Source organism: Azolla caroliniana, unplaced genomic scaffold, assembly GCF_043228905.1.
Source record: "Azolla caroliniana isolate FFs.n. ecotype wild unplaced genomic scaffold, voAzoCaro1.0.p SCAF_11, whole genome shotgun sequence".
Lineage (NCBI taxonomy): Eukaryota > Viridiplantae > Streptophyta > Polypodiopsida > Salviniales > Salviniaceae > Azolla > Azolla caroliniana.
Window position 1 is genome coordinate 3,451,561 of NW_028230446.1, and position 26,895 is coordinate 3,478,455.

A 26,895-nucleotide genomic window follows, 5' to 3' on the forward strand; every position below is an offset into this window, starting at 1 on the left:
TTTCTATATTAAGTATTATGACTTTGATCTCTTTTTGGTCATATTCTATTGTGAGATCTTTATCTTTATCTTTGAGTAGATTCCTTAAATTGAATAGCATAGTTGTTAAACATGCACTTCCATTTGAGATGTAGGCATGAATGATGCACACGTGAAAAACACAATGTTTCAGAACTAGACATGCTCGTAAACACGGAAAAATAGACGCTACAAAGGTATTCATCCAAGAAGGAAAACATAGAAGCATAACCCTCCATTAATGTCATGCCATTGGTTTGATCGATTGATCGGAGATAAGGAAAACCTTGAGAGGGCCAAATATATTGTTCTCATACCAAGGATACAAACGTGCACCTATCCACCCACCCATCCATTCATCATGCATGCATCCATACGACACACGCACATAATACATATATACATACATACATATATATGAACACAAACATAATACATATACATACAAGTTACAACATGCATACATATATATGAACACAAACATAATACATATACATACATACCTAAGTGTATACATACATTAGTACATACATCCAAAGACACACATACACACAAATGCGTCTACAAGTACATCCAAAGACACACATACACACAAATGCATCCACCAAATACATACATACACGCACACACACGCATGCACACGCGCGCACACACACACACACACACAAATACATACGTGCAAAAGTCATACATATGTGCATACATAATACACACATAAATACATACATAAACACACATAAATACATGCATACATACACACATACACATACACATACATACCCACATGCATACATACATGTACATACATACATGTACATACATACATACCCACATACATACATACATACATGTACATACATACATACATATACCTACATACCCACATACATGCATGCATACATACATACATACATACATAGAAATACATACATACATACATACATAGAAATACATACATACATACATAGAAATACATACGTACATAGAAGAAATTTAATACATAAATGGTAGACTGTAGTATGAACATGAACCATGTCTAGAATTAGGTTGGATTTTGCCATCTCCCCTGCCTCTCCCCCATAGACATTCACAGAGTGTCGTACAGGGTGAAGAAGGCAATCAATCCATGGAGTCTGTCTAACGCCTTCCGGCAGTTATAGCTTCCATGGTGATTTTACTTCACCCAGTCATGGATGTTGCTTACGGAGCTAATCGTCCCATTCCTGCTCATTCTTCCTCTTCCACTTCAAGCAGACCTTGCTTCACAAATGAACGGAAAGGTAATCCTTTCTCGTCCTTTCCATCATCGTATTCTGTTGATTCTACATGGAAGTTTCCTCGAATTTCCGTTGTGTCGCAATCGTCTGCGAGTGCTTCGCGTAGAAGTAGATGCAAGTACAGAAGACCAAGCCATGGATCACCACTTTGTATAGAGAGAAGGCATTCTTCTCAAAATGTTGCAGGTTTAGGTTTAGGTTCAGGTTTCAAAGTTCGAAATGGGGATTCTGCTGAAAGAAGGAATTCTTCACGGTTAGGTTTTGAAGCGCGGTATAGAAAGCATGCAGAAATGCCCGCCGAGGATGGCTTTGAGAATTCGTGCATTCTAGAAACAAGAAAGGGTTTTTTTTGCAATGGAAGCCTATCTTCAGCCAGAAATGGGAGGTATTTGTGGAATGATGGACTAAGAAAGAAGAGTAATGGTGGTTTAACTGTGGTTTTGTGCGACCTGGGAAATGATTCGAGTATTACGGCTTCTGATTCAATGAATTTGAATAGTGATGTAGGTAGATCGCTCGAAGCTAATACATCATCTGAGAATAGTGAAGAGATAGATAACAGTGAGAACGAGGATGGCAAGGTGAGCTCTGTGGATAACCTTAGGTTGGCTCTTCAGTCAGCTTTAGAAGAGTTAGAATTAGCCAGATTGAAAAGCTCGAAGATTGAAGAAGATACACAAGCTATTACAGAAAGAGCAATTGCATTGAGAGATGAGGCTACAGCAGCCAATATAAAGGCTGAGAATGCAACAAATTTGGTTGAGAAGATGTTGAATGAGGAATCGAGTGTGCAAGGACTTGTAGTGAAGGCGAGCGATTTGCTAGCTGAGGCAGAGGCAAAGTGTAAAAATGCTCAAAAAGTATTAATCGATGCACAAGACAGGGAGCTGATGAATTTAGAGGAGGGTGTAAGTAAGAAACCCAGGGACTCTTCCATTGAAGATAGGGCTGACGACATGTCTTTGAAAGAAGAGGGTGATGAAGTAAACAAAGAATCTTTGACATTGTCAAAGGAAGCTGAAGAGTTTATTGCATATGAAGCAGAGGTGAAGGCTTGTCAGATTTCTCTTGCTGAATATGAACTAGATCTTCAACGGATTAAGAAAGTGAAATCAGAGGTGGAAAAGGAAGCTTTGGTGATGATAGAAGCTGCAAAACTCGCTAACAAGATTGCTTTGGAAGCTGATGATGAAGTCGCAAAAGTAATGTCATTAGCTGAACAGGCTGTTGCTTTAGAGGTCGATGCTGCGCAAAAAGTATGCATTGCTGAGATAGCTCTTGAGAAGGCTGAGAAAGCTGCAGTTGAAGCAAAACTAACTCAGTCAACACAAGTAGTTGATGTGAATGGAATCTCCGAAGATGAATCTGAAGGAGATGCAAGTGCCCATGGAATTTTGTCAGAAGGAAAACCTGACTTAGACAAAGTCACAAAAGAAGTTGATATTAGTGATATTAGCATATTAGATCAAGGGTTAGAAGTTCGCAAACCACTTGTCACAACCTCTCTTGAAGCTGTAGAAGCCATTGACGAAGTCTTGAAAGGAGACTCGAGTACTTCGCTAGAGAATGAGGTTGAGAAACCTAAAACTGTACATCAGCAAAAGGAAACTGTTAAAGAGAACCTTACTGGGGTTCCCAAATCATCTACAAAGAAATCCTCTCGTTTCTTTTCTGCTTCATTTTTCTCTTTCAACGATGATGAAGCAGAGTTCACTCCTAGCACCCTTTTCCGTGGAATACAACGCAATTTTCTAAAGATATCAGTTGGCATGCTGTTGCTTTGCGGAGGGTAGGCTTTGCAATTGCTTTAATTATGGAATTTCATTACGTAAAGATGTCAAGCATGCCTTCTGTTATTTACATTGAATATTATCATAACAGGAGTCTACTTTTGAAGAATAGAATAGAACCACAACCACAGGTAACTGAACGAACAGAGTTTGTTGCCACTTTCGAAGAGGTTACCACTAGTGCAAAGCCACTCGTAAGAGAATTGAAGAAGATACCAAATATGGTGCAGAGTATTCTTGAAAAGATTCCACATCAAGAGGTAATCATACTAGAATGTTTGGTTTGTGTTTTTCAATTATTAGCCATTGAGGGGTTAAAATCAGTCAGCTCACTATAAGATTAAAAAAGAGAGGGAACAGTAGTGTGATAAAAAGGCTGAAGTTATGTTTGGGCATTAATTTTGTTATATATCACTGTAAGTAGCAGAGAATTTTTCCGTGTATATTAATAATGCTGATGGAAAAAATTTGGAGGGCATTTAAATTTATTGGACTTCGTTACCAAAGTTAATGTAGCCGTGAATTTTTTGCGTGTTATGAAAAAGATGCCGAGACATGAATGTGTGTTTTTTTGCAGCTGAATGAAGAAGAAACTTCTCTATTTGATGTCTTATGGCTACTTCTGGCAAGTGTTATATTTGTACCAATATTTCAGAAACTGCCAGGGGGTGAGTCTAAACTTCTTTTGGTTTCAATATTGCAGTTTAATGTCTTAACTTTTAGATGTATTTGAAATCACGTAAAAATACATCATATATTGAAGTTAACAAGCACAGATAACAGTTGATGATACATCCCAAAGTATCAATAAGTAAAGTATATCTTGGGTATTCTGTACTTTGAAGTATGCATTCCAGGTGTTTCTTTCTTATCTTTAATCAGAACGGATTTCCCTTCAAACTACAGTCAGATATATTCCAATCAAAGAATGGATCTCAAGCTCCTATTTTTTACTTTTATGCTACAAACATATATTTTTGACCTTGTAAATACTACCAAGCACCGTACGTAACCTTTATTGAGTCTTTTTATTCTTATATTCTGTTCTTGGATCTGTTTGGTCACATAAGTATCGTAGGAATCATAATTCCGTTATGCCTCCAGGGCAGATACATGCAATAAAGTTGGCAGTGTGGGCTTGCTTGCACCCCCCAAATTGTCCTCAATTTATCTTCAATAAACTTTTTGATAGTTCCAGCAGCTTTAAAATATCACAAATAGTTCTTCACAGAAATGGCACTAAATTCAAATTAGCATTTCCATTGACTTGTTGTAAAGTTGTAATTAGGAAGCACCTGATTTATTGCACGAGTGTAAAAAAGTAATTATAAACTTTCAGTTTAACCACAAAAAATTACATTGCATTAAACTGATTAATGATAAGTTCAAGATCAATAACTATTATGTTTGTTTTACTTCCATAAGCATTAAGATTATTGTTTGAAGTCGTTAATCACTGTTGAAATTTTCGTGGCTTAATTTGTTGAAAATTACAATCTAAGTAAGATAACTAACAGATCTTGTTCATATTTGATGCCAATAACACTGAAGATAATAACGATGGGGATTCTCTATAATTTTTGAAGTTAGCAACAATGGCTTTTTAATTTCAAATAATTTGAAGACTATTTCTGAAGTTTTCTATAAAAACTGTGTTTTAAATATGATGTAATGGTTTAAACATGTGCTTTGCATATCTCTTCAATGCTCAAGAAAGGAAAGTTTTGAATTATGCGTAGTAACAAATTTGTTTGTAGCTGAACTATTCCCAAGTTGTTGATATTTGTGTTTTTAATCTTTCAACATAACCGTTAGAGACAGATGCATTCTATTTCTGTCTAAAAATGACAATAATTGACAAGAAAAGATGTTTTATCTCTAATGTGGCTTATCGTGGGAGGATGCATTATAACTTTTAAGGCATTCCAACCTATGGTGATTTAACTGCATAATTTCAATGTTCCTGGCCCATCGTTTCCTTGCTATTATGCTCTGCATAGTGTGCTTACAGGAGACAGTTCTTGAGTGTTGTTTCTCTCATTGGAAATAAAGCCCCGTATAATAGTTCTATAAGCCTCTTCATATCTTCTAGTTATTTGTTGGACAATGATGAGATTATCTGCACATTATGTGTACTCCATTGTTTGAAGGTGTTCATGTTGAGATTTCTTTTCTTTAAGATGAAAGAGGACCTGTGACAAATTTGGATTTAAACATGTTCTTTGGATATTGTATATGCTTCTTTCAAGTCTTTCTTTTTAGCTTTCCTCTTTTGAGTGGTTGTGAGTCTCAAAAGTACATTTGGGAATACAAGGCAATCTCAATCAAAGCTTCATTTACCACATGCATGACAATATAGCTTCATTTTGATTTTGTATTGTTTTGTAGGTAGTCCTGTGCTAGGTTATCTTGCAGCTGGTGTCATTCTTGGGCCACATTCTTTATCAATCATACAAAATGTCCATGCAACAAAGACAATTGCAGAATTTGGCGTTGTTTTTTTGCTTTTCAATATTGGGCTAGAGGTATTTTCTGTGCTTCATAATCATGGTATTCGTTGTTTGATATTTACTTCTCCAATTGGATCCATTCATTTGTTTGTATGCTCTAATCTGCTCATATTAACTATTTTGTAAGATCATTGCGTTATTTGTAGCTATGAAATTCTGTATACCAATATTTCATCCTAATACATTCAAGGTTTCACTAGTTCCACTGATACCAACAAAAACTGCATGTCGGTATCCTCTTCAGCAATGGATCTGTTTTTTTATCACCATTCACTATTTATCCCTTCTCTGCATTAATGTATGTTTGATGTGACTGAAACATAAAACAAACTCAGTCTTTGACATACTAAAGTATTATTATTCCAGGCTGTGTAGGCCAATTGTGCTTTTCAGGTGTCCCTTCACTGGTTGATCTTTTGCCTTGTTTTTGAGGTTTATCTCACAAAATTACTGTGATTAATGAAATTCTGAAGGAGTTTCATTGGGCTGTATAAATACACTTGGATTGGGGAACATCCACAGCTTATTTAGAGATTACTGGCTGGCTGAAAAATAACACTTCATGTTATTGGTTTTTTGTGGTTGTAATGCTGTGGGTGACAAGTGTTTGATCATGAGCATAGTTCAATGAGAGAAATTTTGGTATTTGGAGGTACATGCTTTTCTAGAAGCAGAATTTGGCATCAGAAATATATTCAGTCTTAAAATTTCCAAAATGATTTTGTGGCAGAATTGAAAATATAATGTAATATAACTTGGCTGAATGAATTGGCTGTGTTAATAGCTTATCAGCATCTTGGATTGCTTTAGTATAGATTTATTTACTTCCTCGTGGTTGCTTCCAAGAGTGAGCCCTTACATGGTGTTTAGATCACCTCACCTAAAATAATAAGTGTAAATGTAAATATAAATCAGCATATATATATATATATATATATATACATATACATACATATATATGTATATGAAAATACTTTATTTTGATTGACCCAACACGTGAAGAAATAGTAAGATTAGACAATGAAGTTTAGTACTTGATTAATCCAAATGAAATGCAAAATATTAGTGTACATTCAAAATTGAATGATAATTTATCGTATTTGACTTGCAAGATATATCTTTGAGAGTGTATCACTTCATTGCAAAAAATATGTAGGTAAACTACTTAAGTAATGCTGGAATATTGAATCAATCACTGGTTAGATGATATGGTTTTCCTAATAGGAATTATGAAAAAGGTTGCTCATCTTTAAGCTCTTCTAGTAGTTGTGGTTTGACATTGACAGAGTTGTGGAATATTGGCATCAAGAAACTGGGAAGATCTCATGGATTTTTGAACTCGGAGACTGTTAAGTGAGATCTAATGTGGACATGAATGTCCACATGATGCTAGGGGGAGATGTTGTTGGGAAGGAATGGCCATCATGTCTTTTATTAGTGCACAGGTGTGAACACACCCATAGCACACATTAACCTTCATATATATATATATATATAAACCTAAAAGTGAAGACACCCAAAAAAGGAAAGATTGTGCATCTCTCTAACTCTTAGTCCCTTCAAACTGGTACCATAGCAGGTTTATAATCAGTGTGATAGGTCATGTTTTCAGCGCAGGTGACAGTCACTACAATAGGTTACGTTTTCAACACACATGACAGTCAGTGCAACAGGTCATGTTTTCAGCACAAGTGACAGTCAGTGCTGCAATTCGTCATGTTTTGCCTGCATAGGTTCTTCGCAAGCAAGTCCCTTACACACTGAGAAGAGTTCGTGGGGTTTGGGTCTGCATTTGCTGAATTTTTTGGTCATTTTTCGTTGGCTAAAAATTATGGCTGGCAGCAATGATAGCAGCCAATTGCATGCACATCAAGAAGCTTGAGGGCACACACAATTTTGCTGTGTGGCAAAAGCAATGCTACAATATCTTATTGTAGAAAAATAGGCAAAGCTGATCAAGGTCAAAGAAGTAAAGCCTACAGATACAAAGGATGACTAGGAGTTGAATGAGGTTGCTTGTTCGACCATTGAGCTATGAGTTTTTGGTGCCTTGCTGTTTAACTTTTAAGGTTTGAACTCTACCTATGCAATCTGGACTAGAATCAACGAGTTGTATGCCCAAAAGAGTGCAACTAGCAAAGTTTATTGGCTGAAAAAGCTTATGGATTTGCGCATTAAAGAGGGTATTCTATGTCAACTCACTTGAGTTAGTTTAATTCTATTTTCAGCCAGCTGGTCGTCTTGACATTCGTCATTGATGATGAGTTTAAGGTGTCAAGCATTTCTTTGAGCCATGGCCAGTTGGGACACATGAGTCAAACTGGAATGAAAGTGCTTTCTTTTTTGGGTTACAAGCCTCGTCTTCGTTATGCTAATTTTGAGCATTGTGATAATTGTGTTTATGGTAAACCTGCGCAGACGTCTCATAAAAGGTCTCTTTTGTTGGGATTAAAGGCCCTTTAGGTTTCTCTAACTAAAGTAGAAAACAAGTTTATATTATTTAATGTTTTCTAATTTTTGTTAAAGTTGTACAATCTCATTTTCAAAGCTGTATTACAACCTCTAGAAGAATATTTTATAGTTCGAATGGGATCCTTGGATAAGATTCCCACTCAACATTAAATAGGTATTTATGAGGCCATGACTGACTTTCACATCAACATTTAAAACTCTTCTTCTAAGAGCATATTCTATGTATCTTGGATAGCACACATATATATCTATGCACTCCTACCTTGTATATTTTTTTAAAGTGGTAGGCTTTTGTTTTGCAGAATTGCTTCTACTTCTTTAATCCCTCCTATGTGTTAAACCCCATAATTGTTTTTAGTTTCTATATCTCTGCCTTTGGATATTTCAAAAAACTGCCATTCTATCTTCTACTTTCTTACAAATGGTATCGGAACAAGCATTGCAGCCTCGCAGGATCTCCATTGCGTAGTCTTCCACTTTGAATAAGTGGGAGTTTTGTCTTTCGTGTCTATTTTGTATTCCTTCTTTCGCCATGGCAAATAAATCTGTCAATGTTGGGGTAGAATTCAAGAAATTTGATGGTATTGGATTCGACTTATGGAAGGTTAGAATGAAAAGCACACATTACTTACAAGGATGTGTAGAAGCATTGGAGGAAAACAAATTAGAGTGTATGAGATCAAGTGATGTTGTTTTCCTTGAAGAACTAGATACTTGTTTTCAATAAAGGCAATCATTGCAAAAATCGAGCTTATTACCTTTGGTCACCAACTTCTTAGAAGAGAGTAGAACGTCCAAGCCCTTTTGGCTCATAGGACCTAATCTTTTGTGCCACAATTCGGCTCCATTTTTGCTTCCACAACTGCAAGAAATTGACCAAGAAGAGCTCGACTTGAGAGGCAATAGAGTGTACCCCTCTTGCTAAATCCTTAGGAGGCTCCTTATATTTTGTAACTTTCATTGATGATTACTCTAGAATGTGTTCGGCATATTTGCTAAAGGATAAGACTGAAGTGTTTGCCGTTTTCAGAAATTTTCATGCCTTTATCACTACTCAAACAGGCTTGTAACATAACTCTGTTTAATCCAACATCTAATGGAGTGGCTGAACGATACAATAGGACATTATGTGAAAAGGTTTGATGTATGCTATCCATATCTAATCTCCCTAATGCATTTTGGGGAGCGGCTTTACAAACTACCGTGCATATTATCAATTGATCCCCGCACAATTCACTCAGAGGTAGCATACCGAAGGAAATTTGGTCTGGCAAATCAACCTCATATCATCATCTGTGCATTTTCAGCTGTGAAGCTTTCGTGCATGTGAGCTAAGAAACAAGTTGGATGCAAAATCCATCAAAGGCAGCTTTTTGGGATATGGTGAAGAAGGTGAGAGGGGTTACAAAATTTTGTTACCTCATCTTCGAAAGTTAATCGGAATTCGTGATGTTGTATTCAATGAAGCAAAGTTGCTCAAAAGTAATTGTACCTCATTAAAATCAACAAAAAACGTGAAATTCAGTAGCATCCAACCCTCGACTCAAGAATATCATCTCAGGGTGATGAACAACTAGAGATCTACAAACCAATTATTTTGCTAGAAGAAGATGGACAGCAAAATAGAGAAATTTTAGACCTTGAAGATGAAGATCAAATACAACCACCTACAAATGAAGAAATAACTGCTGAACTACAACAAGAAGATATTCCATTTGACTTGGAACCAATTCCAGATAATGTAGATCATGGGTTAGGAGATCAACACGGTTGAAGCATCCACCAAATGTATGATCCATCTCTTCATCAAATTCTTTTAACATATGAAGGGAAGGCTCTCACTCTTAAAGAGGCTCAGACATGTGAGCATTCTAACAAGTGGGAGCTCGCAATGCAAGAGGAGATGATAACATATGAAGGGAAGACTCTCACTCTTAAAGAGGCTCGAATATGTGAGCATTCTAACAAGTGGGAGCTGAAAGCACTCCATGAGAATAACACGTGGGAGCTTGTGGAGCAACCCAAAGGTAAAAAGGGTATTCCCAACAAGTGGGTCTACAAGGTGAAGACTCTAGAAGGTAAACCCAAGTATAAGGCTCGTTTAGTAGCCAAAGGGTACAAACAAATACAAAGAATTGATTTTCATAAGGTTTTGCTCCAATAGTCAAAATGACTACACTCAGGACACTTTCACTATTTCAGCCTTTTTGGATTTGGAATTATAGTCAAATAGATGTAAAGACAACTTTCCTTCATGATAGCCTTGATGATGAACTTTATATGTTGCAGCTTGAAGGGGTCCCGATTCCTGGAAAAGAGCATTTAGTTTGTAAACTTTGACACAGCCTCTATGGGCTGAAACAAACCCCATGTCTTTGGTATAAGAAATTTGATTTTTTCATGCTCTCAAATGGCTTCAATTGAAATACCACGTGAAGGGCAGCACGAGAATTAGGGTTGAAGTCAACCAGAGAGGGAGAGAGTCTGAATGAGAGACAAAGGGAGAAAGAAAGAAAGAAAGAAAGAAAGAAAGAAAGAAAGAAAGAAAGAAAGAAAGAAAGAAAGAAAGAAAGAAAGATATATTAACGTCTTTTAAGAGGCCAAAATGGCCGATAAGACCAAATAAGAGATTACATCTTAAGTGTTGTCTCGTCTTTGAGAACAAATCAAAATAAAATAAATATTACACAGTAAATATAAAAGTAAATAACATGAAAAGAAAAGAAATGAGGGAATCTGGTTTTTGGCACATGTGAGATCCTCAAGTTAGGTATATTGTAGCTTTTGTCTTGGGTACAAAGAGTGTACCACTTTTTGGTTTTTAGATATTATGTATACACAAGTAAAAAATGTGTTACGAGTGCATTCACACTTGTGCACTAATAAAAGGCACGATGGCCCTTTATTCCCAACACCACGCATCATTTTCTTCATATGAAAAAGGAAACATCATTTTGGTTTTGTATGTTGACATGCTCATTGCAGGAAAGCATGACATAAGTTTGCAGGAATTAAAATGCAAACTCAATTCTGCATTTTCTATGAAAAATCTCGGAAACACTCAACACATTCTTGGGATAAGAATCAGATGGGACAGACAAAAGAAGTTACTATTTGTGTCTCAAGAGAAGTACATTGAGAAGGTATTGGAAAGATTTCAGATGACTGATGGAAAGCCATCTTCAGTGCCTCTTCAATCACAAGAAAAGCTTTCAAAAGCACATTATCCCAAAGACGAAGAGGAAATAGAAAAAATACAGGCTATCCTATATGCTTCAGCTTGTGGGTCCTTGATGTATGCAATGGTATCAAGACGACCTGATATTGCATACGGAGTAGTAGTAAGCAGATTTATGAGTCAACCTAGACGAAGCCATTGGGCTACAGTCAAGTCTATCCTTAGATATCTCAAAGGCATTAAGAAAAAAACATTTTTTATTGTAAAGGGGACTTGAATCTTCATGGCTATTGTGATTCTGATATGGCTGAAGATGTAGACACAAGAAAATCTACTTATGGCTACATCTATACTCTTGCAGGTGGAGCTATTGTGTGGTGTTTAAGGCTGCAACGAATCGTTGCACTCTCTATGACAGAAGCTGAGTATGTCTCAGCTACAGAGGCTTCAAAGGAGGCCATTTGGTTAACTCTTTTGTGTAGTGAGCTTGGACTCTCAAAGCAAATTCTAGTCCTACATTGTCATAACCAAAGTGCCACATTTTTGGCAAAGAACCCTATTTACCATGCAAGGACCAAACATATCGATATTTGCTATCACTTCATTAGAGAGGTGATAGAGGATGGTCAAATCCAATTGGTAAAGATTGATACCACCAAAAATCCGACAGATTGTTTGACAAAGTGTTTATCAAAGACACGTCACCAATACTGTCTTGAGCGAGTAGGAGTTGTCTAGCAGAGTAACTTAGCTCCTTTAAGTGGGAGGTTGTTGGAATTAAAGGCCCTTTAGGTTTCTCTAACTAAACTAGAAAAACAAGTTTTGTTAAAGTTGTACAGTGTCGTTTTCATAGCTGTACTACAACTTTGAAAAGAATATTTTGTAGTTTGAATGGGATCCTTGGATAAGATTCTCACTCAGCATTAAATAGGTATTTATGAGGTCATGGCTTAGCTGTCACATCAGCATTTAAAGCTCTTTATTTAAAAGGATATTCTATGTATCTTGAATAGCTCAAATATATTTTTGTGCACTCCTACCTTGTATATTGTTTTTTTAGCAGCTGGCTTTTGTTTTGCAGAAATGCTTCTACTTCTTTAATTCCTCCCATGTGTTACGTGTTAAACCCCATAATTGTTTTTAGTTTCTATATCTCTGCCTTTAGATATTTCAGAAAACTGTCAATCTATCTTCTACTTCCTTACATCTTTTGCTAAAATCTTGTTAGTACATTCAGATGTATGTCAGATGCCAGAATTATCTTTAGGGGGAAAGAAATATTTTCACTTTTGTCAATGATACTTGCATGGAAGGTATGGGTGTATCCTATCTGTAGCAAGGACAAAGTGCTGGACAAGTTAAAAAAATTCTTGGCATTGATTGAGAATCAGATTGATAAGGCATGCATGTGTCTTCGCTCTGATAATGGTGGGGAATATCTGTCCAAGGCCTTCCAGGTATGTTGTGACATCAAAGGAATAAAAATGGTGCTCACTGCCCCTCATAATCCACCCCAAAATGGAGTTGCAGAGCGTATGAATTGAACTATACAGGAAAAGGTTCGTACTATGCTGTCTCATGCTGCATTATGCCATGGTGTTTGGACAGAGGTTGTTATGACAGCTGTTCACTTGACTAATTGGTCACACAACAGGTCTTTGGGGGGAGGAATCCCTCAAGAAGCATGGTCAGGCAACCCCCTTCAAATGCATACCTGAAAGTGTTTGGCTGCGAGGCTTTCTGTGCACATTCAAAAAGAAGAACACAGCAAACATGAGCCAAAATCTTGTAAATGTATTTTCCTGGATGTGGTGATGAGGGTGTAATGGGGTATAGATTGTGGGATGCCGTGAAAAGGAAAATAGTACATAGCAATGATGTTATCTTCGGGGAAAGTCGCACGCATAAACAGCCCGTAAAGATTGAGGAAGCTCTTGGGGTTTTATACCAAGAAGAAATACTTTTGGACCACAAAATGTGCCCACTGTACGGCAGCAAATACCTGCTGCAAATGTGCCGGCAAATGCATAAAATGATGCTGGAAATGATCAGCAGACCTTTGCCCAAAATGATGAGCCACCAAATGTGCAGGGACAGCCAGCCTTCGTAGCCTAACATTTGACAGCATTTACTCCACCATTTTCTTTATAAAACTGAATGCTGAAAGTATCTCTGAAAGAAATTATAGAATTGTAGTGTGGATATACAATGATGATTGTATTTTCAAAGAACTGTTGCAAATGCTTTTCTTTCCACCACCAACACTTCTGCGCCTAGTGCTTCTTTTCTTGATATTTTATTTCTCCTATTCTTTACATGAACGAGTTGATTGAAGATGAAGGATCTATATATAAAATTATTTTTTCGTACCTGCTTGTAAGAAGTGCTGCTTTCCTTTCTCTTGGTCTATTCTGTTGCTTTCTGTAGCAGCATTTTGATTTTCCATCTTATTCTACAGCTTTCTGTTGAAAGATTGAGCTCAATGAAGAAGTACGTTTTTGGCCTTGGGACATCACAGGTAGAGTATCTTTATATGTTCAGATATGATGTTTTATTTCAAGTCTCTGCATAGGAACCATACAATTTGATAATTATCTCTGACACTTGCAGGTGCTAGCTACAGCACTCTTTGTTGGCCTATTTTCTCGGTATATTTGTGGGTTTTCAGGTCCTGCAGCTATTGTTGTAGGAAATGGTCTAGCTCTCTCATCAACTGCAGTTGTCCTGCAGGTGGTTATTCAATATTTCTGAAAGTTTTCTTCCTTAGATTTATAACATCTTCTGGTAAAATATCTTAAGAATTTCCTTCCCTGCTATTATTAAATAAGAATAACATATTTCTTTTTTAAGATGAATGGCAACTATGCTTTAGTAATAGATAGTGTAGCTGATTGTACATGGCAATGGCTATCACCGAATAAATTTGTTTTTTAAGGTGTTTCTAGCTTCTTTCGTCTTGTTTTGATGATGTAATAAAATAGAAAAGAGACATGCAAGCAGATTTCAAGCGACAATAACATCTTTTGTTTTAAACAGTCGAGAGAATTTAGATTTACAAGTGAACACATTTGAACCCAAGGCTAGCCCAAACTTATTTAATGTTCATTTTGTTCAATATTTAGGTTCTCCAAGAACGAGGAGAGAGTACATCACGCCATGGGCGTGCAACATTCTCAGTTCTGTTATTTCAGGTAATATGTTTTATCTATTTTGAGAAACACAATAACAAAAATACGAATAATGCATCGGAGGACATTACTAATCTTCGGTAAGTATTTCAACACTGTTGTTAACTAGGATGTGTGAGATATTTGTAGATTCACATGCATTCATATTATAAGAAACTGTTGGATGGGTTAACATCTGGAGCGTGTCGCGTCATTTATTTGGCAGGATCTTGCTGTTGTTGTCTTGCTGATCTTGATTCCGCTTATTTCCCCAAATTCTTCAAAAGGAGGAGTGCGTACAACTTTTTCTATTGCTCTAAACTGGTCTTCTCAATATAGCAAAGATAGCATATCCAGAAAAAGCTGCTTTTTGATTCCCTTGTGTTTGTAAAGAGGACAAATCATGATTATAGTCAACAAGATTTTTATGGATTGATTATTTGGATCTTTCAGGTTGGCTTTCAGGCCATAGCTGAAGCTCTTGGAATTGCTGCAGTTAAGGGTGTTGTAGCTATTGGGGCAATTATTGCTGGTGGACGCTTGGTAAGTTACACTTATATTCATTATTACTAACATAGGCTACATGCAGACTCTGTGGTGTTTACACGTTTGCAAACTGTCTCCATGTAGCTTCTTCGTCCTATCTACAAGAGGATGGCTGAGAATCATAATGCAGAGATATTTGCTGCCAATACTTTGTTTGTAGTACTGGGGACTAGTGTCCTGACTGCTAGGGTGAGTTCTCTAGAAAACATTTATAATCATATTATTTCAATCAATAGAATGCTGATGCTTTTTCTTAATAATATTAGGCTGGCCTTTCTATGGCACTGGGAGCTTTTCTGGCAGGACTTCTACTGGCAGAAACAGAGTTTGCCTTGCAAGTGGAATCTGATATCGCACCATACCGTGGCCTGCTTCTTGGTTTATTTTTTATGACTGTGAGTTAAATATGGTTTTATTTCTGTATGTAGTGGCATCGTATTGAAGCACACAGTTTTGATGTTATTCTTTTTAGGTCTCAATTGCCATTCTGGCTTCTTTAGCAATCTTAATATGACCTGTCTACTCCCTTGTAGTATTTACACTTGTCACATTCATGCATACCTACATGCTCTATTATAGATTCACATGCGTGCAACAAGTATGCATGCCGTGTAGTATAACTGTAGTCATCTCCGATTGCGGACCCCAGTTTGTCTCTCACTTTTGGCAGCGCCTGCTACAAACTTTAGGCATCTCTGTCAAGTTGTCCTCGGCGTATCACCCCCAAACTGATGGGCAGACGGAGCGCGTCAACCAAATCCTTGAGCAGTATCTTCGGTGCTCGGTTAGTTACCAACAAGATGATTGGGTCAACTTACTTTCATTTGTGGAATTCGCCTACAGTAATTCTCTCCATGCATCGACTGCCATCACTCCCTTCTTTGCAAACTATGGTTTACAACATCACTTCAACATTTCCCTTCCTACCACTTCCGTGAACCCTTCGGCGGAGGATCGCGCACGCATTTTAGAAGAGCTACATCATGATTTATTCTTGGAGCTTAGTCTCATTAGTGAACGATACAAGAAGCAGGCTGATCATCATCGATCTGCCACTCCACACTTTGTCGTTGGAGACATGGTCTGGTTGTTACGCCGACACATCTCTACTACTCGCCATGTGTGAAACTTGATTACAAGAAGTTGGGACCATTCTGTATCATCAAGCGCATCAATCCCATCGCCTTCCGGCTCGCCCTTCCATCCCACTTCCGGATTCACAATGTTTTTCATGTCTCCCTCCTTGAACCCCATTATGCTTTGCAACTCCCAGGACGTCAGGCCCCACCACCACCACCTGTGCAATTGACGACAAGGGAGAAATACGAGGTTGACCAAATCCTTGACTCACGTTGGCACCGTCAACACTTGCAATACCTCGTCTTGTGGAGGGGTTACCCCATGTCTGACGCCACGTGGGAACCATCGGAAAATTTACCAAATGCCCTAGAGGTGGTCCAAGATTTTCATCATCGATATGCACACAAACCGGCGGCCGATTTGGGAAAGCGGCGTAGGAGGGGGGTAATGTCAAGATTCGAAACTCTTGACATGACCATATTATAATCAAGTATTATGGGTTAACCAACATATCTAGTATACAATTATGTATATAATTGGTCCGTGTAGTTTTGGCTAGTATCATGTGCATAGTTGCTCCCTTGTAGTATTTACACTTGCACATGCATGCGTACCTACATGCTCTATTGTAGATTCACATGCGTGTAATAAGTATGCATGCCGTGTAGTATAAATAGTTGAGTTCACCTTGAAGGAATTCAAGGTGAACAACACAGTTATGGAGTCTTTCAGTTAATACTACTCATCCATTTGGTTATCTTCTTTCTTGTCTCTTGTGCTTATGATCTATCCGTGATAGTAAGGAGATAATGGTGAGAGGTTGCTAAAAATAGGATCAATTCCGTTGTTGTTCCCTACATCAATTGAGAAACAAGTGAGCATAGGAGATAAGGAAGAAGAAGGAAAAGAAGATGAGGAACCTATGTGTTGAGACTCAAGCTGAGGGGGAGCTAAAGGTGTATACAAGGAAGAGGAGGCAGAAAGAAGGAAATATGAACACGTCTTCATTGCCACATGTGCCATCAAGTTCCATGTCCCGACCTGCCTCGACTTCTGAAATACCTACAGAACTCCCAACCCCAGAAATCAAAGGTGATATGATTTCCTCTCCTTCTCCTATAGAGATTAGGAGGACCTCTCGTAGTAGTGCAAGAGTCCCTCCTGATCGTTATGGTTTTCCTCATGATATTGCTCAGTTTATCTCTTATTCTAACATATCAGCTACACATAGAGCATTCATTGCATCATTAGACTCTGTCACTTTACCCAAGTGTTGGCAGGTTGCTAAAGAAGATCCAAAATGGAAAGCAACCATGCAAGAAGAACTCGGAGCTCTTGAGAAGAACAAAACTTGGGAGATTGTGTCACTACCACTAGGAAAGAAGGCGGTTGGGTGCAAATGGGTGTTTACAATAAAATAGACCCCAAAGGGAAAAATAGATCGATACAAGGCACAATTGGTGGCTAAAGGATATAGTCAGACATATGGCATTGACTATGATGACACTTTTGCACATGTGGCGAAGATGAGCACTATTAGAACTCTTATTTCCTTAGCAGTGAATAAGGATTAGAAATTACATCAATTAGATGTAAAAAATACATTCCTTCATGGAGAGTTGATGGAGGAAGTGTACATGGATGTCCCCCCAGGTTTTGATACAATTCAAATAGTAGGTAAGGTTTGCAGACTAAGGAAGTCACTTTATGGACTAAAGCAATCTCCTCGAGCTTGGTTTGACAGGTTAAGAAGGGTTAGGTGGGTATGGGATACCAACAGACGAATGCAGACCATACAATGTTTTTTCAACCACACAAGGAGCATACTACATTACTTGCTGTATATGTGGATGATATAATTATCACAGGTAACGATGAAGGAGAAATTGCACAATTGAAGGTGAAATTGGGTAAAGAGTTTGATGTGAAGGATCTAGGATTGCCACGATACTTTATTGGAATTGAGGTAGCTCGTGGAATAGGAGTTGTTCTATCTCAGTGAAAATATGTATTAGATCTTCTCACAAAAACTGGAATGTTGGGTTGTAGGCCTGTAGCTTCTCCAATCGACCAAAAGATCAAGCTAACTGAACTTGCAGCAGAGAAAGTTGATCGTGAAAGGTATCAAAGATTGGTAGGTCGGCTGATTTACTTGACTCATACCCATCCAACTATTTCATTTGTAGTAAGTGTGGTAAGTCGCTACATGCATGATCCGAGGAAAGATCATATGGATGCAATGTACCATATTCTAAGATATCTCAAAGGTGCCCCGGGGAAGGGATTGATCTTTAGAAAACATGGTCATTTTAACATTGAGGGCTATTGTGATTCTAATTGGGCCAGTTGTGTTGATGATATAAAATCCACATCAGGATACTGCATGTTCGTTGCGGGCAATCTGGTCTCTTGGAAGAGTACGAAACAGTCAGTAGTAGCAAGGTCAACAGCGGAAGCAGAGTATAGAGCTATTGCTGTAGGAGTTGCGGAGATGTTATGGCTGAGAACTCTCCTAATAGAACTAAAGGTGAATCAAAAAATCAGATGATGCTGTGGTGTGACAATAAGTCAACAATCAGCATTGCCAACAATCCGGTACAACATGATAGGACCAAGCACATCGAAATCGACAGATTCTTTATCAAGGAGAAGCTTGATAATGGAATATTAAAATTGAGTCATGTTTCTACTGAACATCAAGTAGTAGATTGTCTTACAAAGGGACTTGGGCTAGTAAGTTTTACTAGATTGTGTGACAAGATGGGCTTAGTGGATATTTTTCGCCCATCTTGAGGGGGAGTGTTGAGAATGATTAAAAGTCATAACGGCTAGCCCAACAGCTAGTTAGCTCCAACAACTAGTTAGCCCAACGGCCAGATCTTGGCCTTTATAAAGAGGAACTTTCTCCTCATGTAAATATGAACGATCTCTATATTTTCTCCCTCTTGTTGTGACATACCAATGTATATTATTGAACAGATGTGCCTTCTCATTTTTCAATTTATGATGTATGTGAGGGTGCATGACATGCATGTAATGCATGTGATGTATGATCACCATTTGGCACACATGCGTTACATTTGATGCATGATAACCATCCTACTAATCTGAGTTCCCATGTATGAAAATAGACATAAGATATCAAACTACTATATTGGGATGCCCAACAATTGTCTTTTTGCAGGATTAGAAGCTTGGAAAGGAATGTTTCTAAATCAGCTAATGTAGTGAAGTCCTAAGACGGGGGGAGTTTGGTCACGCTCTCTAAAATGGTTGTTCTTGAATGATGTGCAAATGCGAAGGCGTAATCCTGATTCTTGCATCTAATAAATCTTTGTTAGGAATCATCAGGGCATGGGATGTGATTAAGTCATTTTTGCTTAAAGATAAGCCTTTTATGTAGGATGCATTTCTTAATCAGCCTCTTCTCGCAAATTCTTTATTTTGGGATAATGCAAGAAAAGTGTTGGACCTTAGAACTCGCCTTGCCTAGGGTAAATTGTATAATGGTCCAGCTGCGTCTGTAAGAACTTGGACTCAATTTCAGCAAATGCCACGAGCAGACCGTCTCGTGCATTTACAATCTGTTCATGGTGCCAAGATAATGACTGTTGACATTTCAGTGGCATATTCTTCGTTTTCTACAATCTTCCAACCCATACAAGAACATTTTTGGTTTGGATGCTTCATAAATGACACATTATTGGCTGTCAAGGGTGTCTCACCTAATAGGTGCATTTCTTATTTTGAGGTTCTTGACAACAAATTGCAGTCTTATGCCTTTGATTGCAACTATCTACAACACTTGTGGAGTGCATTAGTTAGAGTGGTTGCTAAAACTGGAAAGAAGTGGTTGCTTAATCCTTATCCTTCCATCGCTCACATGCGTGATATGATGTGGTTGTATGCAAATGAACGTGTTGCAAGATTACTATGGGATGGGAGGGGGGGTTGGTTCTGGTCACACTCCTTGAGGGAACAGACCATAAAGGTTCCCTTCTTTCAGTATTCAGTGAAACTTGGAAGGTCATTACTGATGTCTCGGAATGTAATGGTACCAGCTGTTGACATATTTCGGTAGTGATGTGTGTGAACACACTTAGGACAGTGCTGTGTGAACACACTTAGGATAGTGATGTGTGTGAACACACTTAGGACAGTGATGTGTGAACACACTTAGGACAATGATGTGTGTGAACACACTTAGGACAACATGGGCATTTTTTCCCTCTTTAGGAGGTTTTTTCCCCCTGTCTATATATACTCTCATAACCCTAAAGTGGGTAACCTTTTTGGGATTCAAAGCAAGAACCCAACACCAGCAGCTAAAAAACATCGGACTAACTGGGGTGTTTCAAATTTGCATTTGAAAACCTAATGGAGATGGATTTGGGCATTCAAGGGGCAAACTAAATTTATTCAAATGGCTATTAGTGCATGCAGCATTACCACTTGGCAATTCATTGAAAGGGAATATATCACCCAATCTTAACCAATGTGGCTTTTGCTATGCACAGCTCAGGAGACTACCAAGCATGCCCTTTGGTCTTGTCCCTTGGCTCAACAAGTATGGGCATAAAGTTCTTTGTTTATTCCTAACGATCAATGCTGGTTGCTTGATCTCTTGGGGAGCGGCGATGTGGGGAGTTTTACATTCCAGCTTGATGCTGTATGAGGCAGATGATGTTCACGAGGCCATGATGGTACACAATAGAAGATTGATATTAGTTAGTCCATTTCAGCAACCTCGAAAGCAGGTGCGATCTGTACATGTCTGGAAAACAGTGACTATGGTAACGTTATGGGCATTATGGAAACGTAGATGGATTCAAGGGCCTCAATGAAACTATCGACTTCCATGGACCCTTTCTTGAATATCTGTACACCATGGCAGTATACCTCATCAAATTTCAAAACCCCTTTATAAGTTCCTATCTTTGGCCTTACGATAACTATACATCACTGTGCATAAAACGTTGTAAGCCGTTGGGCAGATAACTTCAAGTTGTAGCCTTCGGGCATTTTTTCTTAATACTACTGAAGAAAATCTTTCAAGGAAAAAAAATAGACATAAGACATAAGTATAATGATGAGAATAGAACCAGATAGAAGAGTTTATCGTAATGATTTTTATTCTGTACTTGATGGTCTCATAAATGTCCCTTGATATAATATTTGAATTTGTTTCGTGAAAACGTGAAAACGTATGTCTATATAAGATGGCTTGATTATCCTCCAATGTGTAAAAAGTGTTTTGGGGTTGATCCATTCTATTTTGTTTTCCAAGTTAATATTATCAGTTCAGATTACTCTATTCTTTTTCACTTTGTTCATGTTTAGGTGGGCGCAATCCAGGCTATACTGAAACAATGGGTAGTCCATTTATGTTTGTGCCATGTGGCACGATCTATTATCGCATTTCATCATACCAACAACATGAAAGAGAGATGATGATGCAATGGTGTGGTCAGATCCAAAACAGTACTTGTGTGTATCCACATCACCTGCCATGTCTGAATCACAAAATCCTTTTAACTCTAATGGATCCTTTCCATATCATTTACCTTTGGTCCCTTTCAAATATGTCATGGTAGATCTGATTGCCTCCCATGAGCTCTACCTGGATTAGCCATGAACCTACAAACAACTCCAACTGCATGAGGAATGTCTGGCCGAGTGGCAACCGTAGCATACATAAGTGAAGTGAACAACAAGCTCTGATGCATATGGGAACATTCTTCATGTAATTGGCTGCATCATTATCTTTGGGAAAAACATCCTAAACTGATTTAAACCGGTTTAGCTAAACGGTTTTGGCTTGAGCTGAGCTGTTGCCGATTCCTAGCTGTAAAAATCAGAATGAACTAGATCAAGAAGATTAGGCTTACAAGAGACACCAGAGTAGTAGGAATTCTTTACTTGCTTACCATATTGGCATTCATTACAAAAATCAAGTTTTGAGCTTTAAGCATGAAATTGTCAAAGTTGAGACAAGATTGCCTAGTCTTCACTTTGAATAAGTGGGAGTTTTGTTTTTCGTGTTTGTTCTATAATCCTTCTTTCACCATGGCAAATACATTAGCCATGTTGGGGTAGAATTCAGTAAATTTGATGGCATTGGATTCGACTTATGGAAGGTTAGAATGGAAACCACATTTTACTTACAAGGAGGAAAACAAATCAACTAGTATCGATGATGCGACTTGGAAACTGCTCAAACGTAAGGCAGTTGCCCACATTTATATGGCAGTGCAAATTAAGGGGCTGACTAGTGGTCATGAGGTATGGAGCAAACTGAAGTCTATGTACGAGTCAACCACTACAGTGAATCAAGTTCAACTGATGGGAAGGGTCATTGCTGCACAGCTTGAAGATGCGAAGTCTGCAGTTGAACACATTTCCACATTTAATGGTCTACTCAATCAACTTCAAGATGTAGGATTGCAAATCTTCAACGACAAAATGAAGGCTATCTTTTTACTCATGACGTTGCCTGAAACTTTGGAGGTGCTTTCAAATAGTGCAAGCCCTACATTTGATGGAGTTGGAGCAATCCTCAATGAAAAAATTCGTCGAAAAGGAAGTGGGGAGTCTTCTAGTTCTGCCAACATATCAAGAGGGAGAGCTGTAACAAAGAATGTGTCAATGAAAGGATCCAGAAGCAAAAGCAAGGGGAAAGAAATCACTTGCTTTCAGTGTGGCCGTAAAGGGCATAAAAAGCCTGATTGTAGATTTTATAAAGAGCTTGAAAGACAGAAGAAGAATAAAAAAGAATATTCTTGTTAAAGTTGTACAGTCTCGTTTATAGAGCTGTACGACAACTTCTAAAAGAATATTTTTTGTAGTTTTAATGGGAACCTTGTACAAGATTCCACTCAGCATTAAATAGGTATTTATGAGGCCATAACTTAGCTGCCACATCAGTATTTAAAGCTCTTCTTCTAAGAGCATATTCTATGTATCTTGGATAGCGCATATATATATGTGTGTGTGTGTTTGTGTGCACTCCTACTTTGTATTCTTTTTTGAAATAGTAGGCTTTTGTTTTGCAGAACTGCTTCTATCTATTTCTTTAATCCCTCCTATGTGTTAAACCCCATAATTGTTTTTAGCTTCTATATCTCTCCCTTTTTGATATTCAGAAAACTGTCATTCTATCTTCTACTTACACTTCCCTTGCTTCGGAGACCTCTCCATTCTGGATCAACCTCTGCTAGAGATCTTCGAAGACAAAAGTTATAGTATATCTAACTAGAGAATCTCACATGTGCGAAAACCAGATTCTAGATTTGTTGTTCTCAAAGACGAGAGAACACTTAAGATGTAATCTCTTGTTTGGTCTTGTAGGCCATTTTGGCCTCTTAAAAAACGTTAATATATCCTTCTTTCTTTCTTCCTCTTTCTCTCTCTCTCTCTCTCGCTGTATCCAATTCAGATTTGGCAGACATTTCAGTAACACAGAAATGAGATGGCCTAGGTCTACAAAGGTAGGAGGAAAAATGGGAATAACCTTCCAACACTATGTCCTTAAAAAATACTGTGGAAAATAGCAGAGTTCCATATTACAACGGTGATCAGTGCTTTTCTATTCCATTTAATGATAGGTCTCCACTGATGACTTAAAATTTGGAAATAAGATCATAGACATTGGTATTTCTCCATACCTTGCGAATATAGGTATGGAGAATGCAGATGCATGACTATGAAAATGATTAGCATGTTGTAAATCATATCCGTCATTGGAATAGGTGCTAGTCAAATGAATATAAATCTTGGTTGGAATTTTGTGCTTATATGGGCAGGACTCCTATTATGGAAATGAGTGAACCACAATTTTTGCAGTGTTAACCCACAACATGTAACCTGTGCTTTATTGCATTATTGCATTAGAACCTGACTATTGTCATGAAAATGCAAGTCATTTTATGTTAGACTAACCATGTGAACTTTGTTGCATTTAAATAATGTGAGATTCTGAAATTTCTGAAATTTTGTTTGCAGGTAGGCATGTCGATAGATCCTCAGCTCTTCATATCTAAATTTCCCGTAATTATTGGAGCTCTAAGTTTGCTACTCGTTGGAAAAACCTTTATGGTGGCATCATTGGGTCGGCTATTTGGCCTTTCAACTGTGGCTGCTGTTCGAGCTGGGCTTCTGCTTGCCCCTGGTGGGGAATTCGCCTTTGTTGCTTTTGGTGAAGCTGTGAATCAGGTATCCTAATATCTCAGAATTTCGATGCCTATCCTTCAATGCCTTTCTCAGAATTTCCTAAAATCTCAGATATTTATGAACTCTTCATAAGTGTGGAAGAAAATTTAGGTGCAAATTAGCTATAATGTGATGCTATGGCACTTCCAAAAATAAATTTGTGCTACTGTTGATTGAGTAGTTCTAACCCACGGTTAGTTTGAAGCATTACTTTTTGTTAATGTTGCAAATGTTTTCATCTATTGGGCCCGTTGCTTTCAATTGTGACTGCTTAATTGTCATTCAAAACCTCCTTGCACTCTATGCTATGTCACTTCCAAAAATAAAATTATGCTACTATGACTGCTTAATTGTCATCCAAAACCTCCTTGCACACTATGCTTGGCAGAGACAGAAAACACTCTGAAGTTGAAATGAGAACTGAAATTTTGGATTCTTTATGAGTCTGAAGGAAAATATAATAGTGAATATTAAATTTGTATTATCACATACATTCGTTGCCTTATATACTGATGAAAGTATTGAAATCAAAATCCAATTGATCAATTTCATAACCCTGATAACAGCCCTTTTTTGTGTGCAGCGTATAATGAGTCCTAGTATGTCGTCTTTGCTCTTTCTTGTTGTGGGTCTTTCCATGGCTATAACACCATGGCTAGGAGCTCTTGGTCAATCTATAGCCTCTCGTTTTGAAAAACAGGATATGCAGAGTCTGCTTCCAGCAGAAACTGAGGCAAGGAAATAATGTTGCATTGGTTGTACTCTTTTGGTTCTTTATTTGAGATATATTTTTAAAATATGATCATGGCTGCATTGCCTTTTCAGACAGATGATTTACAAGGCCATATAATAATCTGTGGATTTGGACGTGTTGGGCAGGTGAGGCAATATGTGAAATTGCTCATTTAATGCATCAAATTTCAATCATACTGAGGGAACTTATCTTACCGCAATATTCTTACAGATTATTGCCCAACTACTGTCAGATCGTTTGATTCCCTTCGTGGCGCTGGATGTTAGAAGGTAATGCCAATGTTTTCAAAAAGTTTCAGTTTTGAACCCTACCATCACAGCAGAAGTGACAAATGCTAGAAATATATATCTTGCTTGGCAGTGAACGTGTGAGTGCTGGACGGGCCCTTGATCTCCCTGTATATTTTGGGGATGCGGGGAGCAAGGAGGTAGGTTTCCATTATATCTAGGCATATACTGACATATTCTCATGTCTATTTTGAAATATCTGGTTTTAAGTACCTGGAATCCTTTCTAGGTATTGCATAAAGTTGGTGCAGAAAGGGCATCATGTGCGGTAATCACCCTTGATACTCCCGGTGCAAATTACCGAACAGTATGGGCTCTGAGCAAGTATTTCGCAAATGTGAAAACCTTTGTCCGTGCACATGATGTTGAACATGGAATTAACTTAGAAAAAGCAGGGGCTACAGCGGTATGTGTTTGGATTTCCACCTAATTTCCTTTTACATTTATGTTTTCGTATTCTCTATTAGGGAGTTAATTACATGATTGTGTTGATGGCTACAGGTTGTGCCAGAGACATTGGAGCCGAGTTTACAGTTAGCAGCTGCAGTTTTGGCACAGGTAAATAAGTTTGAAGTTTTACATATATTAACCAGTATCTGGATACTATCCAAAGCCATGATCTCATCTCTCCATTGAATATATGTGAATGGTTGCAACAGGTTCAACTTCCTGCAGCAGAGATAGCAGCAACTATTGATGAGTTTAGATCTAGGCACCTTTCAGAGCTTACTGAGGTACAGTGATGGAAATGAAAGCTTTTAAAAATGGTATTTCTAATTTAGGAAGAGCAAACTAATCAAGTGAGTTGTTTTTGCAGCTATCTGAAATAAGTGGGGGATCATTGGGTTATGGGTTTTCACGAATAATTGGGAAGTTGAAACCACAGACAGAAACTCTAGCTAAAGCAAAGTCGGATGATTCTTCAGCTAATGAGGCACAAGTAACAACAGTTATTCTGTGAAATCAAATCAAGATTTGGCAGATTCATGATGATTTCTGATGATGGAGAAGCAGTCTGTAACTGGAAGGTGTGAAGAGGCATATTATTTTTGTAGCTTACTGAGATGGAAAGCTGAAAGCATGGAGCATAGTTGATGTCCTTGCAATCACATTTCACCGGAGTTTCTCTTGGTTTTTGTGTACAGATTATTACCGATATGTTGCCCACAGATATGAGCGTGGTAGGTCAACACCACCCATGAATTCTTTTGCAAGACAAGGCTGAATGAACTTTGCTAGAGTATCTTCAGCTTTCATAGAGAAACAGCTCTGTGAATAAATATAAAAGCTGAGTCTGGGCTTTGCCCTGCGTACATGTACCAAAATGTGTACAATCGTGCTCTAATGATTTGGTAATCACAACTCATATTGTTTCTAATTCATATAAAATCAGAGCTTCACGTGTCTTTATTGGCATGTTCTTGGTATATTGCCATTTCTGTCATGAACATTGGTGTATGTTGTGTTGGTCCGACATTGAGTTCTCTGACCACAAGACCAAAATTGCACTATATTTGAATGGCTGGATCCTTTCAAAAAGCATTATTTCTTTCGGTTGGTAGCATTAAAGATCAAATGGGTACAGAACTAAATTCATGTGTTGGGGCC

At 37.9% G+C, this 26,895-nt stretch overlaps 1 protein-coding gene across 1 annotated transcript; it reads left to right on the top strand.

Moving 5' to 3' along the window:
* The first annotated feature begins 1,045 nt into the window (after window positions 1-1,045).
* LOC147857605 (K(+) efflux antiporter 2, chloroplastic-like) lies at window positions 1,046-26,703 on the top strand. Its single transcript, XM_087327366.1, has 20 exons — window positions 1,046-3,084; window positions 3,177-3,345; window positions 3,663-3,753; window positions 5,474-5,610; window positions 13,704-13,763; window positions 13,856-13,975; window positions 14,368-14,436; window positions 14,639-14,704; window positions 14,866-14,955; window positions 15,043-15,147; window positions 15,225-15,353; window positions 24,040-24,249; window positions 24,830-24,979; window positions 25,072-25,125; window positions 25,211-25,269; window positions 25,361-25,427; window positions 25,517-25,693; window positions 25,789-25,845; window positions 25,947-26,021; window positions 26,105-26,703. Exons 1-20 carry the CDS (start codon window positions 1,184-1,186, stop codon window positions 26,246-26,248), a joined length of 3,930 nt encoding a protein of 1,309 aa, XP_087183492.1. The 5' UTR covers window positions 1,046-1,183; the 3' UTR covers window positions 26,249-26,703.
* Window positions 26,704-26,895: the final 192 nt, after the last annotated feature.

Coding starts and splice junctions, on each gene's coding strand:
- LOC147857605 (XM_087327366.1), top strand. CDS start 1,184: ATGGTGATTTTACTTCACCCAGTCATGGATGTTGCTTACGGAGCTAAT. Junction 13,976..14,367: donor CAACTGCAGTTGTCCTGCAG/GTGGTTATTCAA, acceptor TTCAATATTTAG/GTTCTCCAAGAACGAGGAGA. Junction 25,428..25,516: donor GGGATGCGGGGAGCAAGGAG/GTAGGTTTCCAT, acceptor AATCCTTTCTAG/GTATTGCATAAAGTTGGTGC.